The sequence below is a fragment of the Vanrija albida genome (assembly GCF_041260175.1).
Source record: "Vanrija albida strain AlHP1 chromosome Unknown contig_2, whole genome shotgun sequence".
NCBI lineage: Eukaryota > Fungi > Basidiomycota > Tremellomycetes > Trichosporonales > Trichosporonaceae > Vanrija > Vanrija albida.
This window is the reverse complement of record NW_027191421.1, coordinates 483274-496661: the sequence shown is the minus strand read 5'-3', so window position 1 is coordinate 496661 and position 13388 is coordinate 483274. Positions and strand designations below refer to the sequence as shown.

General features: G+C 63.6%; 7 protein-coding genes across 7 annotated transcripts; 4 read left to right on the top strand and 3 right to left on the bottom strand.

Annotated features, from left to right (window-relative positions):
* Positions 1-407: 407 nt before the first annotated feature.
* On the top strand, positions 408-2090 carry Q8F55_001829 (uncharacterized protein; the record flags this gene model as incomplete). The annotated part of the gene is made up of 1 exon (XM_069350444.1): positions 408-2090. One exon carries the CDS (start codon positions 408-410, stop codon positions 2088-2090), a length of 1683 nt encoding a protein of 560 aa, XP_069210830.1.
* A 475-nt stretch (positions 2091-2565) lies between these two features.
* Q8F55_001828 (uncharacterized protein) lies at positions 2566-2940 on the top strand (the record flags this gene model as incomplete). The annotated part of the gene is made up of 1 exon (XM_069350443.1): positions 2566-2940. The coding sequence occupies one exon, from the start codon at positions 2566-2568 to the stop codon at positions 2938-2940; it is 375 nt and encodes a 124-aa protein (XP_069210829.1).
* A 134-nt stretch (positions 2941-3074) lies between these two features.
* On the bottom strand, positions 3075-4545 carry rec8_2 (R8 protein; the record flags this gene model as incomplete). The annotated part of the gene is made up of 8 exons (XM_069350442.1): positions 3075-3205; positions 3240-3461; positions 3499-3644; positions 3682-3791; positions 3842-3937; positions 3984-4192; positions 4251-4383; positions 4420-4545. 8 exons carry the CDS (start codon positions 4543-4545, stop codon positions 3075-3077), a joined length of 1173 nt encoding a protein of 390 aa, XP_069210828.1.
* Positions 4546-4619: 74 nt separating this feature from the next.
* rec8_1 (R8 protein) lies at positions 4620-5778 on the bottom strand (the record flags this gene model as incomplete). The annotated part of the gene is made up of 8 exons (XM_069350441.1): positions 4620-4858; positions 4896-5067; positions 5105-5177; positions 5216-5322; positions 5363-5396; positions 5449-5604; positions 5670-5684; positions 5732-5778. 8 exons carry the CDS (start codon positions 5776-5778, stop codon positions 4620-4622), a joined length of 843 nt encoding a protein of 280 aa, XP_069210827.1.
* Positions 5779-6191: 413 nt separating this feature from the next.
* On the top strand, positions 6192-7931 carry Q8F55_001825 (uncharacterized protein; the record flags this gene model as incomplete). The annotated part of the gene is made up of 6 exons (XM_069350440.1): positions 6192-6258; positions 6302-6659; positions 6696-6871; positions 6915-7023; positions 7060-7118; positions 7219-7931. The coding sequence occupies 6 exons, from the start codon at positions 6192-6194 to the stop codon at positions 7929-7931; spliced, it is 1482 nt and encodes a 493-aa protein (XP_069210826.1).
* Positions 7932-8131: 200 nt separating this feature from the next.
* Q8F55_001824 (uncharacterized protein) lies at positions 8132-9511 on the bottom strand (the record flags this gene model as incomplete). Its single annotated transcript, XM_069350439.1, has 6 exons — positions 8132-8659; positions 8712-9102; positions 9147-9248; positions 9294-9314; positions 9363-9415; positions 9479-9511. 6 exons carry the CDS (start codon positions 9509-9511, stop codon positions 8132-8134), a joined length of 1128 nt encoding a protein of 375 aa, XP_069210825.1.
* Positions 9512-10903: 1392 nt separating this feature from the next.
* Q8F55_001823 (uncharacterized protein) lies at positions 10904-13197 on the top strand (the record flags this gene model as incomplete). The annotated part of the gene is made up of 3 exons (XM_069350438.1): positions 10904-11235; positions 11284-11576; positions 11660-13197. 3 exons carry the CDS (start codon positions 10904-10906, stop codon positions 13195-13197), a joined length of 2163 nt encoding a protein of 720 aa, XP_069210824.1.
* Positions 13198-13388: the final 191 nt, after the last annotated feature.

Sequence of the window (13388 nt, the reverse complement as noted above, 5' to 3'; positions counted from 1 at the left end):
GAGAGATTGATGCATCGAGGCGACAGTCGAGAGCAGTCGCGACCCGCGACGCGCAAAGACGACGACGACGGACCCCGGTTTGCTGCGGCGCGCTCGAGTCAGGGAAAGACCAATTCAGGGTCCAATTCTGGCACGAGGTCCGAGCGTTGGGTATTTGGGTGTGTTGCGTTACCCTGAGTATGGTTCTTTTCCCTGAATACCGTTACCCGTTGGCTGGGTGAGTCGGGTCGACGCCGTTTTGCGGACAACAAGGACGATTCAGTCGCCGCCAACATCGACGAGGTCGACACCAACACTCACTCACTCTCATTCATGGCTTGACACTCGTTCCACCTCCTCCACAACAACAACAACAGCAGCAGCACCCCCTCCCACCAGTCGCATTCGGCACCCACCCCACCCCACAAATGGCCGACAACCAGGGCGGCATCATTGTCGGCGGCGGGGCGGCAGCCACGGTCGGCGCGCCGCCGCCCAGCACCCCGCGGCCGTCGAGCTCGGCCTCGACCTACAGCAGCGCGGCGCCGCGCACCACGACCATCCCGCCGGTCGGCACGGCGTCGTCCGTCCTGCCCACGACGCCCCCGGCACTGACGTACACCCCGGCCACGCCGGTGCCGGGCAACAACTCGTCGACCTTTACCTCTTCCTCTTCCTCCTCCTCCTCCTACGACGCCCCGTCCAACTCGACAGGCGACTGGAACACGTCCGTCACCCTCTCGTCGTACCCCGCCCCGCAGGGGCCGGGCCGCGCCAACGGGCTGCCGTTCTCGACGCCGGTCCTCGTCGGCATCGTCGTCGCCGGCGTCGTGCTGATCGCCTCCGTGGGAGGGTGTTGCTGGCTGCTGTCGCGCCAGCGCCGCCGCCGCCGAGACGACGACGACACGTTCGGCATGGGCATCGAGTGGCGACGCCGCTCGCGCGCGGGCTACACGCGCTCGGATGACCCCGCCGTCAGCCGTGCCCCGCTCCCGACCAGCACGATTCCAAGACACGCACTCACGAGCCACGAGGCGCGCGACTCGGTCGTGCGCTCCGGCGCGGCGGCGAGAAGCGCGCACGCGCTCGTCCCGCCCCAGGCGCTCTACCGCCGCGATAGCACGGACCGCGCCAGCACGGCGTGGACCGACAACTCGGACATGGACGTCTGGGCCGTGGCGGGCAGCACGGCAGGCGCGCGCACGATGAGCACGGTCGGCTCGCGCCCGAATTCAGAGTACTCGCTCGACCAGGACCCGGGCTCGACGTGGAACCCGCACGAGCACGGCACGTTTGGCGGCTCGGCGGGCCACCCCGCCTTCCTGCCCCCCATGGGCGGCGGCGCGCTCCGGCCCGCGCCGGGCGTGCCGGTGCGATCTGCGCCGGCGCCGTTCGTCAACTCGGTCCACGGCAGCACGGCGGGCTACGAGGGCGGCACGTTCAACGGCTACCCGCTGACTTCGGGCGGCTCGACGTTTGGCGGGTACCCTGCCAGCGAGGGGACATTCGGCGGCCAGCAGACGGGCACGGGCACGTACATGTCTACTCTGTCGTCGGGCACGGTGCAGACGCCATTGTCGGCTGCCACCTCCCACTTCCCTGGAGCCCGCCGCCAGCCGCCGCGGTTAATCGTCGACGCAAAGGGCGGGCAGTGGTCCGAGCCCGGCTCTGCGCTGTCGCCCGCGCCGTCGTCATCGAGCGCAGCGTACTGGCAGGCCAACCCGAGTGCAGAGTACACCGCGCCGTACACGCCACGCGCGCACACGCCGCGCTCGGGCCTCGTATCCGCCGCGTCATCGCCCGCAGCGTACACCGGCGCGTCGGCCGTGCGCCCGCTCGTGCAGAGCTTTGTGCGCCCCATGCCCGTGGCGGCCGTCAACGCGAACCAGCTCGACCGCCCCTCGGCGCTGCCGTACGCCGCTGGCACTGGCGCTGGCGCCGAGCCCCAGTCACCACCGACGGGCGCGTCCCTCTCGCGCGGGATGACGATCGTGCGCCACGCCGACGCCGGCGTCGCGTTCCAGGACGCCGTGCCCGACAACGACGACGACGACGAGCTCCACCTCCCCCCGGCGTACGGCGACATTTACGGCGAGCCCCGCGCGTTGTAGGCGCGGCGCCCTCGGTCTCTTGGTCTTTAGGAATTACCACAACCTCATACTACTGCTCCCCCCACAACTGCACTGCATCCCCCTCATCCCCACCCTAGGAAACCTGTACCATACCACCGGGCAGGCCCCGCATGCAAGCCACTGGCTGTTGTACCAGACGGTTAGGCGTGAGACAGGCGACGGGCTGAGACAGACTGACGTCGCTGCCAACTGAGACAGCTGCCTCCGCCGCCCAATGTTGGTGTTGCAACGTCTCTCTTGCTCACCTCACGACGATGGGCGGCCTGGTCCTAATCATAAACTGTAAGCCGAGCGGTGAGCAGGCTAACGCGCAGCGGTCGTGCACTCGGCCACGGCGGCAGGCCACGCGCTGCTCGCCGCGGCGCCCGCCCCGGCCCCGGCCATTGCCACCGCTCCCGCCCCCACCCTCGCCGCCGCCCCCACCCTCGCCGCCGCCCCGCCCGCGCCGGCCCTCATGCCCGCGCCTGCGCCCGAGCCCGAGCCCCGCATGACAGTCCGCGCCGCGCTCGACGCCCACCACCCCGGCGCGAATGCCACCTTGGAGGGGCTTATCGACCTTGTCGTGGCGCAGCGCGACGCCGACCCCGCGCTCAGCCCGCAGCTCGTCGGTGCGCTCATCTTCGTCACTGCGCGCGTTACAGCCATTGGCGGAGCCCGCGCCGCGGCCATCCTCGATCGCGTTGTTGGCGCTGCGTGCGACGAGCCGTCCGCCGCCCCCTCCGCCCCGCCGTTCTCGTTTGGCGACCACTTCCCCACGGCCCCTCCCCCGTCGCCGGACTGCGAGCAGGACAGTAGCCTCGGTGGCGACGTAAACGGCGGCGCGGCGTGAATGGTGGTGGGCACGTCTAGTCGGAGCTGTTGAATGTGATGCATGTTACAACTGTACTTGTCCACAATGTGCATGGTGCAGTATTTCTGTGTGGCTCGGGCCCAACGCCTGCGGTGATGCACCTTGCATGCACCTCACGCCGCCACAGGGCGGGGCGCGATGCGAATGGTGATCGCCTGCGCCGCCGGCTGCGACTCGTCGTCGCTGTCGTCGGCGACAGGGCGTTCCGGCTGGTGCACAGACAGAATGGCCTTGGTCGCGAGGGCTGAGTGTCAGCCCTAGTCCCCTGTGGCACTCACTGAGGCAGTTGTAAAACGCCGCCGCCGCCACGCGCTTGGTCGCCCCGCGGTCCACGAGGTCGTCAAACTCGAGCTCGTCGGCCTCCTTGCGGATCATCTCGGTCTCGACAAACGTGAAGAAGGAACGGCACTGCGTCTCGAGCGTGGCCAGCATGACGGGGCTGAACGGGTTGCGGTCGTTCTCGTCGTACTGCTGCGACGCGCTGACATTGTGGTCGGGCACTGGCAGGTTAATCAGGAGCCACATCCTTCAACCCACGCTCGCGGTCATCGCCGTCGTTGTCGTTGATGAGCATCAGGTCCTCGTCGTCTCCCATGTGGCTGAGGAGGGAGCCCGAGCGGGAGCGCGGGCGAGGGCGGTTGACCGAGCCGCTGATCGAACGCTTCGTGTTTCCGGAGCGAATGCTGATCGTGTTAGCTCGGTGCACCAAATGTAGCTAACCGCTTCTCCAGAGGGGTCATGACACTGATTCGGGGAGTCATCGGCGTGAGGCTGGAGCGAAGGCCGTCGGGGTAGTCGGGGCCACTAAAATCGCTCGAAGGGACGTCCCACTGAGCGTGTCAGTTCAGTCACCAGGGGATGACCAGTGCCCAGTGCTTACCGGCATCTGCTGGCTGTGCTGCGAGAAGCGACGACCAACTTCATCCGGCACCTCGCAGGGAGTGCGGCGGTTGAAGAAGTCCTCGGAGCCAGGCATCTGGAGGTCGTTCTGCGGTTAGCGAGTCATTTCCTCTTCAACTCACAAACTCCTGGGTAGGGACTTCGAACCCGTCACCGATGAAGTTCATTTCGCCGAAAACGTCCATGTTGCCCTGCTGACCGCGCTCATCCTGGCTTGGGGTCTTCTCAGGTGTCGTGTTGCGGCTGATAGGGTTCTCCGCGTCGATCTCCCAACCGAACTTTAGTGGTTTGGCCATCGTTGCCACCCAGGCCGCCATGTCCTCGTCAAGGTCTGGAGTGGTTAGCGTCGCGTTTTTAAAGGGGATTCTAACAGGCGATCCAGAGCCCACCGCCCTCCACCATAGCCTTAGACTTGACGTCGAGTTCCTTGTCGCGCTTCTTGGTATCAAGGGCAACTTGCTGCCTCGCCATCTCCTCAGCGTACCCGCCAAAGTTGGCCTGGTTGAGGTTGAACTCGATATCCTTGGTGGTCAGTGACACCGCTAGTGAAGCACCCACCTCGTCAAACGTGACACGCTTGGTCTTCTTCTTGCGAGGCTTCTTGACCTTTGGGTTGGACTCGAGGCTCTCTTCAACTTCCGATGGAGCCTCGCTTCCCGCCTCCTCGGTCTTCCTCTTCTTCATGGCGCTCTTCAGTGGAGACACGGGGGTCTGGTTGTCACCACTTCTTGTCAGCTCCACACTCTGAACTCGTTGGCTCACTGGGCAAAGTCCATGTCCAGGGTACCAAAGTCCCCCGGGCCGTCAAACATGTTGCCACCAGCACTGAAGTCATCGCTTGGCGGCATGATGAGATCGCCGTCTAAGCCGAGGTCGAGTGGCTCGAAGTCTGGTTTGTCGAGCTCCTCCATGAGAACCGGACCGAGATCACCCTCGTCCTGGTCGTGAAGGTAACCGCGGCCATGGGGCTCCTGGGAGTTGCTGAAGAGCGGGGTTCCTTGAACGTTAGTGAGAGTCCGGCGTCCTGTTCTCACCAGTGCGCTTGCGCTTGCGCCTCATACGGCCAGTGTGGTCGTCGGCATCTTCCAAGTCGTCCTCGTCGTCACTCTCCTCCTGCGTCTGCTGGGTGGGGAGAGAAGATAACTTGGAGCTGGCGCGGCGCTTACGGCTGTTGGCCGCTCGACCAAAGTTTGGGTCGTTCCAGTTCTGGGGCATCAGCTCCGTCGGTGGCAGTGTCACGCACGATGAACTCAAAGTCGAGGTTTGTAATCACGTCAATGTCGGGATTGAAGGGGGCGAAGGTGATCTGGTCGATCCTGGGGGTATTAGCTATGATAGGCGACCTCTAACCCACCGGCTGATGCCTCCGCCGGGAAGGTCAATGCCACCGTTGTCTGCGCCCTTGCCAGAACCAAATGACACCTCGGATCGGCGGAGGAGCGTGTGGAAGTTTTGCACCTCCTGAGTGGTGTCAGTGCCATGGCAAACGTGTCTTCCCTACCGCAGCAAAGATACCATAGTTGCGGCCATAGACGCTGTGTTCGTTGTGTAAGCGGTCATGCCGCGTCACCTTCCCCCAGAGCTCACCGAGTCACGCCGACAAGCAGATGGCTGCTCAGACGGAGCGACATGGGCTCGGCCGGCTCGGCAATGTCGTCGCACACTCGGGAAATCTTGACGTTGGTGATGGCCTTGGAGTTGCGGCCGAGCTTCTTGTCGTGCGGACCAAGGGTGCCCATGAGCCTGGGTGTGTCAGTGATGGCGGCGCCGGTAAGGACAATGGCTGGGGCGAGAGGGGGCGAACACACCATATGATGCCCAGGCTGTGTGTGTCAGTGATGGTTGAGGTGTAACACGCCAGGTGACATACCTTGAGCCTCCCTTTTTGGTGAGGATGAAGTCCTCTGGGAAGAACATGGCGAGTGGCGAGACGTTGAGTGAAGTGATGAGCAATGAAAAGAAGGAGAAGAGAGGAGTAACAGGATGGGTGGCAAGAGGCAACGCGGGGTGTTGAGGGAAGACTCGGTTGAGTCAGTCCGGTGGGTGCATGCATGCTGCGCCCTCCCACACGCGCACACGCGACGCGCATCATTTCCTGGTGGGTGGCCACTGTCGCGCGCAGCACGCGGCGCGCGACTTTTGGGCGGTCCGTGCGCAACTGGAGCACGAATGCCACTTTGCCACTCGACAGTTAATGGCGGCGCTCGAATAAACCGATACCGTCGGTCAACCCTTGTCCGACATCCATCTGGTGGCAAGCATCCGTGCATCAATCAACTGTTTGTCATATTGTCATTCCTCTTCTTCATTCTTGACTACATTCGAGCAACATGCCGCCAATGTCAGCAGCAGAGAGACAAAAGCTGCTACTCCAGCAAGAGATCGCAAAGCTATCAGGTTCGTGCAAGCCTCTATGAGACTCCGAGCTGACCAATGCCAGGCGCTATCTCTCGTCATGGCTCGTCTTCCTCCTCGACCAGTCACCACCAGTCAAGCTACCACCCGTACCGCGGCTACCCTCCTCGTGGAGGAAGCTCGTATCGCGGAGCACCCCGTGGACGTGGACGTGGCCGCGGTCGTGGAGGCTCCTACTCGCTTGACCTGAGAACCTCGAACGCGTCTGGATCGAGCACCCCAGTTGATCGGACCAAGTCCGCGCCCGGGCCAAGCGAGAGAGAGGAGGGCGAGGTCACACCGCCTCAGACCGATTCCGAGGCTAAGCCTGCGGGCGAATCCAACAGATGGGTCAAGAAGACGAGCAAGGGGGGAAACATGAGTCTGATGACTGTGGATAAGAGGTGAGCTGTCATGCGCCACTCAGCTAACAGGCTCAGCAATAAGCTGTCATCAAGACCACGGCCACCTCGCCCGCCCAAGGTCCCTGCGCACATCCAGGTGCTCCAGTCATCGACAGACTCGTCGCCTGGCGGCACACAGGGCAAGCGCGTGGTGATTGACGGTGTCATCTTCGAGTTTGCCGAGGACGGCCAGAAGCTTGTCCGCCTCCAAGGTACGTGCTATCGGGCACCGCCCGTGCAGCGCTCACCACTCAGAACTCGAACCTAAGAAGAATGCGACTTCCACGCCAACTCGCCAGTCTCTCAAGTACGGCGGCGAGCAGTACCGTCGTACGAAGCGCGGAGACCTCGTGTCAAGGTCGACGTGCGTTGCGCCTTGGAAACCATACTAACCACACAGACTCGCGGCGCGGCGTGCCGAGCAGGCTAAGAAGCCCTGTCGGTACTGGACCAAGACGGGTGCGTGCCGGCGGCCGGCAAGGAGAGGCCCAACCCTCTCTCGATCGACAATGGCGTCTCGCTGCACAGGAATAGACACTAACACTCTACTCACTTACAGGCCGCTGTGAACGGGCTTTGACCTGTCCTTACAAGCACACACCTGGTCGCATTGCAATCTGTCCGGCTTTCATGTACGACAAGTGTGACCTGGGCGACAACTGTCCGCTGTCTCACACGCCGTCGGCCCACAACGCTCCCTCGTGCGCCCGCTTCCAAGCTACGTCAACCTGCTACAAGGGGGACAAGTGCAAGTTCCCCCACGTCCGTGTTGCCGACGACGCGCCGGTATGCGAGGCGTTTGCCCGCGAAGGCTGGTGTGATCGCGAGGCTGGCACTTGCCCCGAGCTCCACATCTGGGAGTGCCCAGAGTTCCATGACAAGGGAACGTGCTCTCGAGGCGCACGCTGTGGCCTCCGCCACATTCTCCGAGCTGAGAAGGCGAAGAAGACGGCGGCGGCTGTGGCGGCGGCGGCTCCGGCTGCTGCGCGTCCCACCACCTCTGGCACCACTGCGCCTGCCGCGTTTGATGACCAATCAGAGTTCATTGGCTTCCCCGGCGAGGTGTTCTCTGAGACGGATGACGACGAGGATGATGACGAGGACGAGGACAGCGACGAGGAGGAGGAAGAAGAGGAGGAGGAGGACAGTGACGAGGAGATGGACGAAGACGAGTCTGTCGCGGAGGACTCAGGTAAGCCCCAAGACCCCTCGTCCCCCTCGGCCATCAACACGGACGACGACGACGAGCTTGAAGTCCTGGGCGCCGTGTAACGGCGACAACTGTAGATAGACACTCGCATTGGCACATACACTGTCACACCCCACACACCCCCACACACCCGCATTGTTACATTTTTCTGTTGAACAAACAAAAGACAAAAGAGCATTCCAAATGCATATGCGTGAAACTACCGTAACGCGGAGTGCACTTGGCACTAACCCGCTTTTGACATCAACTTCTACCACCCCGCTCAAGCCCTCGAGAGTCTGGCCTTGACGTTCTCGCGGCGGGCACGGACACCGGCGGCGAGCTCGTCGAGGAGAGGGAAGGTCTGCTCGAGCGAGATGCAGGCGTCGGTGATGGACACGCCGTAGAGAAGGCCCGAGGGTCCCTCGGGGGGAATGTTCTGCCTTCCCTCGTTGATGTTGGACTCGATCATGACACCGAGGAGCTGCTGGGCGGTGGGTCCGTCGGCGAGCTGCTCGGCAACGTCCTTGCCGACCTCGAGCTGCTTGATGTGCTGCTTTGACGAGTTGCCGTGCGAGCAGTCGACCATGAGGCGGGGGACGAGGCCGGCCTTCTTGAGCTTGTCGGCGGCGGCGCCGACGTGCTCGGCGGTGAAGTTGGGGCCCTTTGTCGAGCCGCGGAGGATGACGTGGGTGGAGGGGTTGCCCGAGGTCTCGACAATGGCAGTGAGGCCCTGCTTGGTGACCGAGAGGAAGGTGTGGCCGGCGGCAGCGGCCTTGATGGCGTCGACAGCAATGTCGATCGAGCCGTCCTGAAGGGGCAAGGGTCAGCTCGGGCCCCTACTGCCACTCGACTCGACTCACGGTACCGTTCTTGAAGCCGACCGACATGGAGAGGGCCGACGTGAGCTCACGGTGCACCTGCGACTCGGTGGTGCGCGCGCCGATGGCGCCCCACGACGAGAGGTCGGCCAGGAACTGGGGCGAGATGACGTCGAGGAACTCGCCGGCGGTGGGCAGGCCCATCTCGGCAATGTCGAGCAGCAGCTTGCGGGCCGTCTTGAGGCCGCGGTTGATCTGGTACGAGCCGTTCATGTCGGGGTCGTTGATGAGGCCCTTCCAGCCGACCGTGGTGCGGGGCTTCTCAAAGTAGACACGCATGACGATCATGAGGTCGTCGTCGACCGTGTCGGCGTACTTCTTGAGCTCGCGGGCGTAGATGAGCGCCTGGTCGACGTTGTGGACCGAGCAGGGGCTGAGGTGTGAGCTGGCTTACATGGACAAGATAGCTCGACGCACCCAACAATGACGAGTAGCCTGTCGTCGTCGCCCTTGATGATGTGCTCAATCTGCTTGCGGCCATCGATGACGGTCTGCGCGGCGCGGAGGGTGAGGGGGATCCTGGGGGTGTTAGGTGGGGCCCGGGGAAGGGCGGGCACGACTCACTCCTCGACGAGGATCTGGGGGCTGCGAGTGGTCAGCTACTGGAGGTACAGTTGCAACGGCGCTACGCACGGGATGAGGGGGCGGATGTTCTTGACGCGCCTGTCGTCGAGGATCTCGGCGGCCTGTGGCGGCGTTGGCGTCAGCTCGTGCTGCTGCTGCTGCTGCTGCTCAGGCGCTGTGCTCACGTCGCGGACGGAAACGGGGGACAATGGGCGCATGGTTGTGGTGATTGTGGGTGTTGGAGAATGAGATGGAAGAGGTGCGATATCCTTTGTATACGAGCGAGTCGGACTGTGCTGCTCGGTTAGCCGCCGCGCGCCGTCCTGACCGTGGTGATGTTCGGATCACTTTTCCTTGGTCGACTCAAAAATCGCACCCAGAATGATCAGTCGTGCCTGAAACACTCGGGAACCTCGCCACGGGGGGGAGGACAGGGCGAGGGTGGGTGCGGGGGAAGGTGTCAGGCTGGGTATCAGCCTGACACACACCCACGTGTCACCACGTGTCGACACGGAAGTGTCACCCGATCCGTGCAGTGAAGCGGCTTGTCGAGGAAGACGACCGAGGGACGCCGACGTTGCGAATCATGGCTGCCGACTTACTCATGGCGGCCGTAAGAGACGAGACGAGACGACGACCGAGTCAGGGGCAACAACAGTGCGACACTGCGACGGGGGGATCCAGGGGTGGGCAGGTGGAGCGGGGCGGTGGTGGCTGCGAGCGAGCTGCGAGCTGCGAGCACGCGTAGGCCGGTTGCGGTGAGCCTCACAACGGTGTGGTATGGCACTGCTACTGCTCTTGAGGGCCGAGGAATGGTGACTTGGGACGGAGGGCGAGGCGCGGCGCCGGCTGACCGCTCCGCCGCGGCGCCACGAATCAATCTGCTGATCGAGGTCTTGACGGGGTGCGGCTTGGAGGCCAGCGGATCTCGCTCGATCTCATCTCGTCGCCAAGTGCGCTGCTCGAGGCAGTATGCGGCATGCACCTGCAAGCGTCATCGCCACGAGTAGCAGCAGTGCCAGTGTCCCTACCGAGGCCGAGACCCGACAGTGTGCCATGCTGCCACTGAGGGTTTTCATGTGCCTTGGATGTGTGTTGGAGTGGCCTGGCTGACGACGACGACCAAGGACGGCGCAAGGGCTAAAGATGGCAACAAGTCAATGTGCAGTGCAGTTGTTAGCTTTGCTTCCTCCACCCACCCACACCCCGTGCACAAACGTTGTCCTTCTCTCGCATCGCATCCCGGCCCACACTCGTTCCTCCCCTCGTCATCGCCGTCGCCGCCGCCGATACGCCTCGTTTCGGTTTCACCCCTTGACCCCCCGGCTCGACTGCCCGCGCGTTCCTTGGTGGTTGCCGTGCCGACCGGAAGAGGGACATTGCGCAGCAACAGCACTACTTTGCCGTGAACGGCCACTTTTACACTGCTTCCATCTCACTTTGTCAATTCTCCCTCGTCTTCGACTCTGGCAGAGGCAGCAGCAGCAGCAGAAGCATTAACAGCAGCAGCCGTGCCCCTCTCGCCCCTCGACACACCCACACACTCTCTCATGCCAAACCTTTAATACCGCCCAACACTTGGACACATCCCACAACAACACCGCCCACCCATGCTCCTCCACCCGCTCGCCGCCCTAGCGCTGGCCATCAGCCTACCGCTGGCTCTCGCCGACGCCGACGTCTCGATCGACGCCGTAGAGCTTCGCGCCTTCACCGCCGGCCATGCACCCGCCCGCCGCGCCGTGCCAGAGGGATACCTCCCGCGCCCACGGGCAGCCCAGCACCGCCGCCGGGACGCTGCCCCTGTGCCTGCCGTCGGCGTCAGTGCCTTTGAGCTGAACGTGCGTGAGCATGTCGCCGGCGCCGACGACGAGTCCCTCGCCAAGCGCGCCGGCGCCGAGGCGACCAACGGCTCGATCATCGCCCTCGGCTCGGCCCAGTCGTAAGTTGCCCCCCTCCGCCGCCGTGTCCCACCCAGCTCACCCACCAGAACGTACGTCGTCCCCATTGCGTTTGGCAACCCGCCCGTCGCGTTCCCCCTCCAGCTCGACACGGGCAGCTCGGACCTGCTCCTGGCGTCAACGGCGTGCGGGTCCAACTGCCCGTCGTCGGGCCAAAACAACCCGTACTATGACGCATCGCACCACTCGTCGTCGTTTGTGAGCGTCAACGGCAACGGCACGCGCTTTACTGCGCGCTATGCAGACCGAACGGTGGCTTCGGGCTTTGTTGCCCGCGAGCTCGTGGGAATTGGGCACACTGCCGTGGACGGACAGGTGTTTGGTGAGTGTGGGATCGTGTGTTGTGGCGGCGGTGCACTGCGCTCTGCGCGCACAGTCGACTCGTGGCAGGGCTAACCCTTGCAGGTCTGATCAACTCGACAAACCTCACGCTCTCGTCCCAGTCAATCTCGGGCATCATTGGCTTCGGGTTCCCCCGCCTGTCGGTTCTCGCCCGTAACCTTCTGGCTCAGGTCGCACCCAGTGCTGCGAGCCCAGCCTCGTCAGGTGCGGCTTCTGGATCTGCTGCGATTGGTTCAGGTTCGGCCAGTGCAAGCGCAGCGTCACCAACAAGAGCAGCGGTGACTCCCCACACAGCCTACCTCCCGACCTTCCTCGAGTCGCTTGTCACCATCCCAGAGATCCAGTACCCGGTATTTGCCCTTGGACTGTCACCGCCCCCGCGGAATGAGTCTGCCAATGCTACGTCGGCCACACTGCAGTCCGTCTCGCCGTCTACTCTCGCACGGTACAAGCTCGACACTGGCTCGCTCACCATCGGCGGCGTGTCGGAGGGGTACGTGTCTGAGAACGCCACAACTGGCCGTACCCTCGCCGACATTGAGTGGTGGCCCGTCGTCCCATTCGGGCCTGCCTCGCCTGCGGCCACGAGATCTGCGTCCCTCGCTGAGACGGCAACCGACACCACCAGCGACACGGCAACCGATGCGTCCGCCGAGCTGCTCACCGAGCCCGCTGGCGTGTCTACCTCGGACGCACCGGCGCCGAGTACCAACGGCGTCCCAACAACACTGGGTCAGCTCGAGGGCGAGCAGTACCTCTACTGGACCGTCGCTCTCACGGGCATACAGGTCAACGGTACTGCCTCGGCTCTGAACTCGAGCTACGCTTCCATTGGCATCCCGTCCCTGGCGCTCCTCGACGTCGGCACGAACGGCATCTTCGGCCCTCAGCAGGACGTTGTCAGCATCTTCTCCCACATTCCCGACGCCCGCCAGGTTGCCGACGGCCAATGGGCTGTCCCGTGCAACACCAAGGCCACGCTCGGCTTCTCGTTCGGCGGCCGCTATGTGCAGCTCCAGCCCGACGATTGGATCTACGCAGGCGTTGCCGGCAGCTCAATGTGCTTGGCGTGGCCTGTCGTCGCGCCGTCCACTGGCGACGGCATCGACTGGCAGCTCGGCACGCCGTTCCTCAAGAACGTCTACACTGTATTCAGCTACGGCATCAACGGCGTGCAGCCTCCGCAGGTTGGCTTCCTCCCCATCCGGGATGCACCGGCGCCACCGCCACCTGCCACCGGCACGGTGTCTGCTGCGGCCGCTGCCTCGACGTTTGAGCTCGCCAACCCGACAGAGACGATCAACACAAAGCTTCCCAACGTCCTGCTGCCCAACCCAAGCCACCCGACCCCGTCGTACATCTTTGCGTCTACCGTGCCGACTGGCGCGCAGCAGGCGATTGGGCTGGGCAACAGCTCTGCGTTCGGCGTCAGCGCCGTGCCCATCATCTCGCTGCCTCGCAACTCGAGTTCGACCGAGTCTGCCAAACCTCCCGGCTGGCCCGGAGGATCCGCCGACCACACGAGTTCGGCGGCTGCGGTCGGCCCCAGAGCCGCCTGCTCGCTCCTTGCCTTGATGGTTGTCGCCCTCCTGGTCGTCTAAAGTATCCCCTCTCCCCGAACACTAATCAAACTGTATTTATTCTGTCGCCCTGCCGACCCCTGTCATTTGTATGACCACCCATCTTCCTGCGACGATTGCATAGGAACAGTACCAAGCGCATGATGCATCCATCAGTTGGACAAAGACTAAGGCTGGGTTGTTGTTGTCGATTTGCTTCCGCTGTTTACACT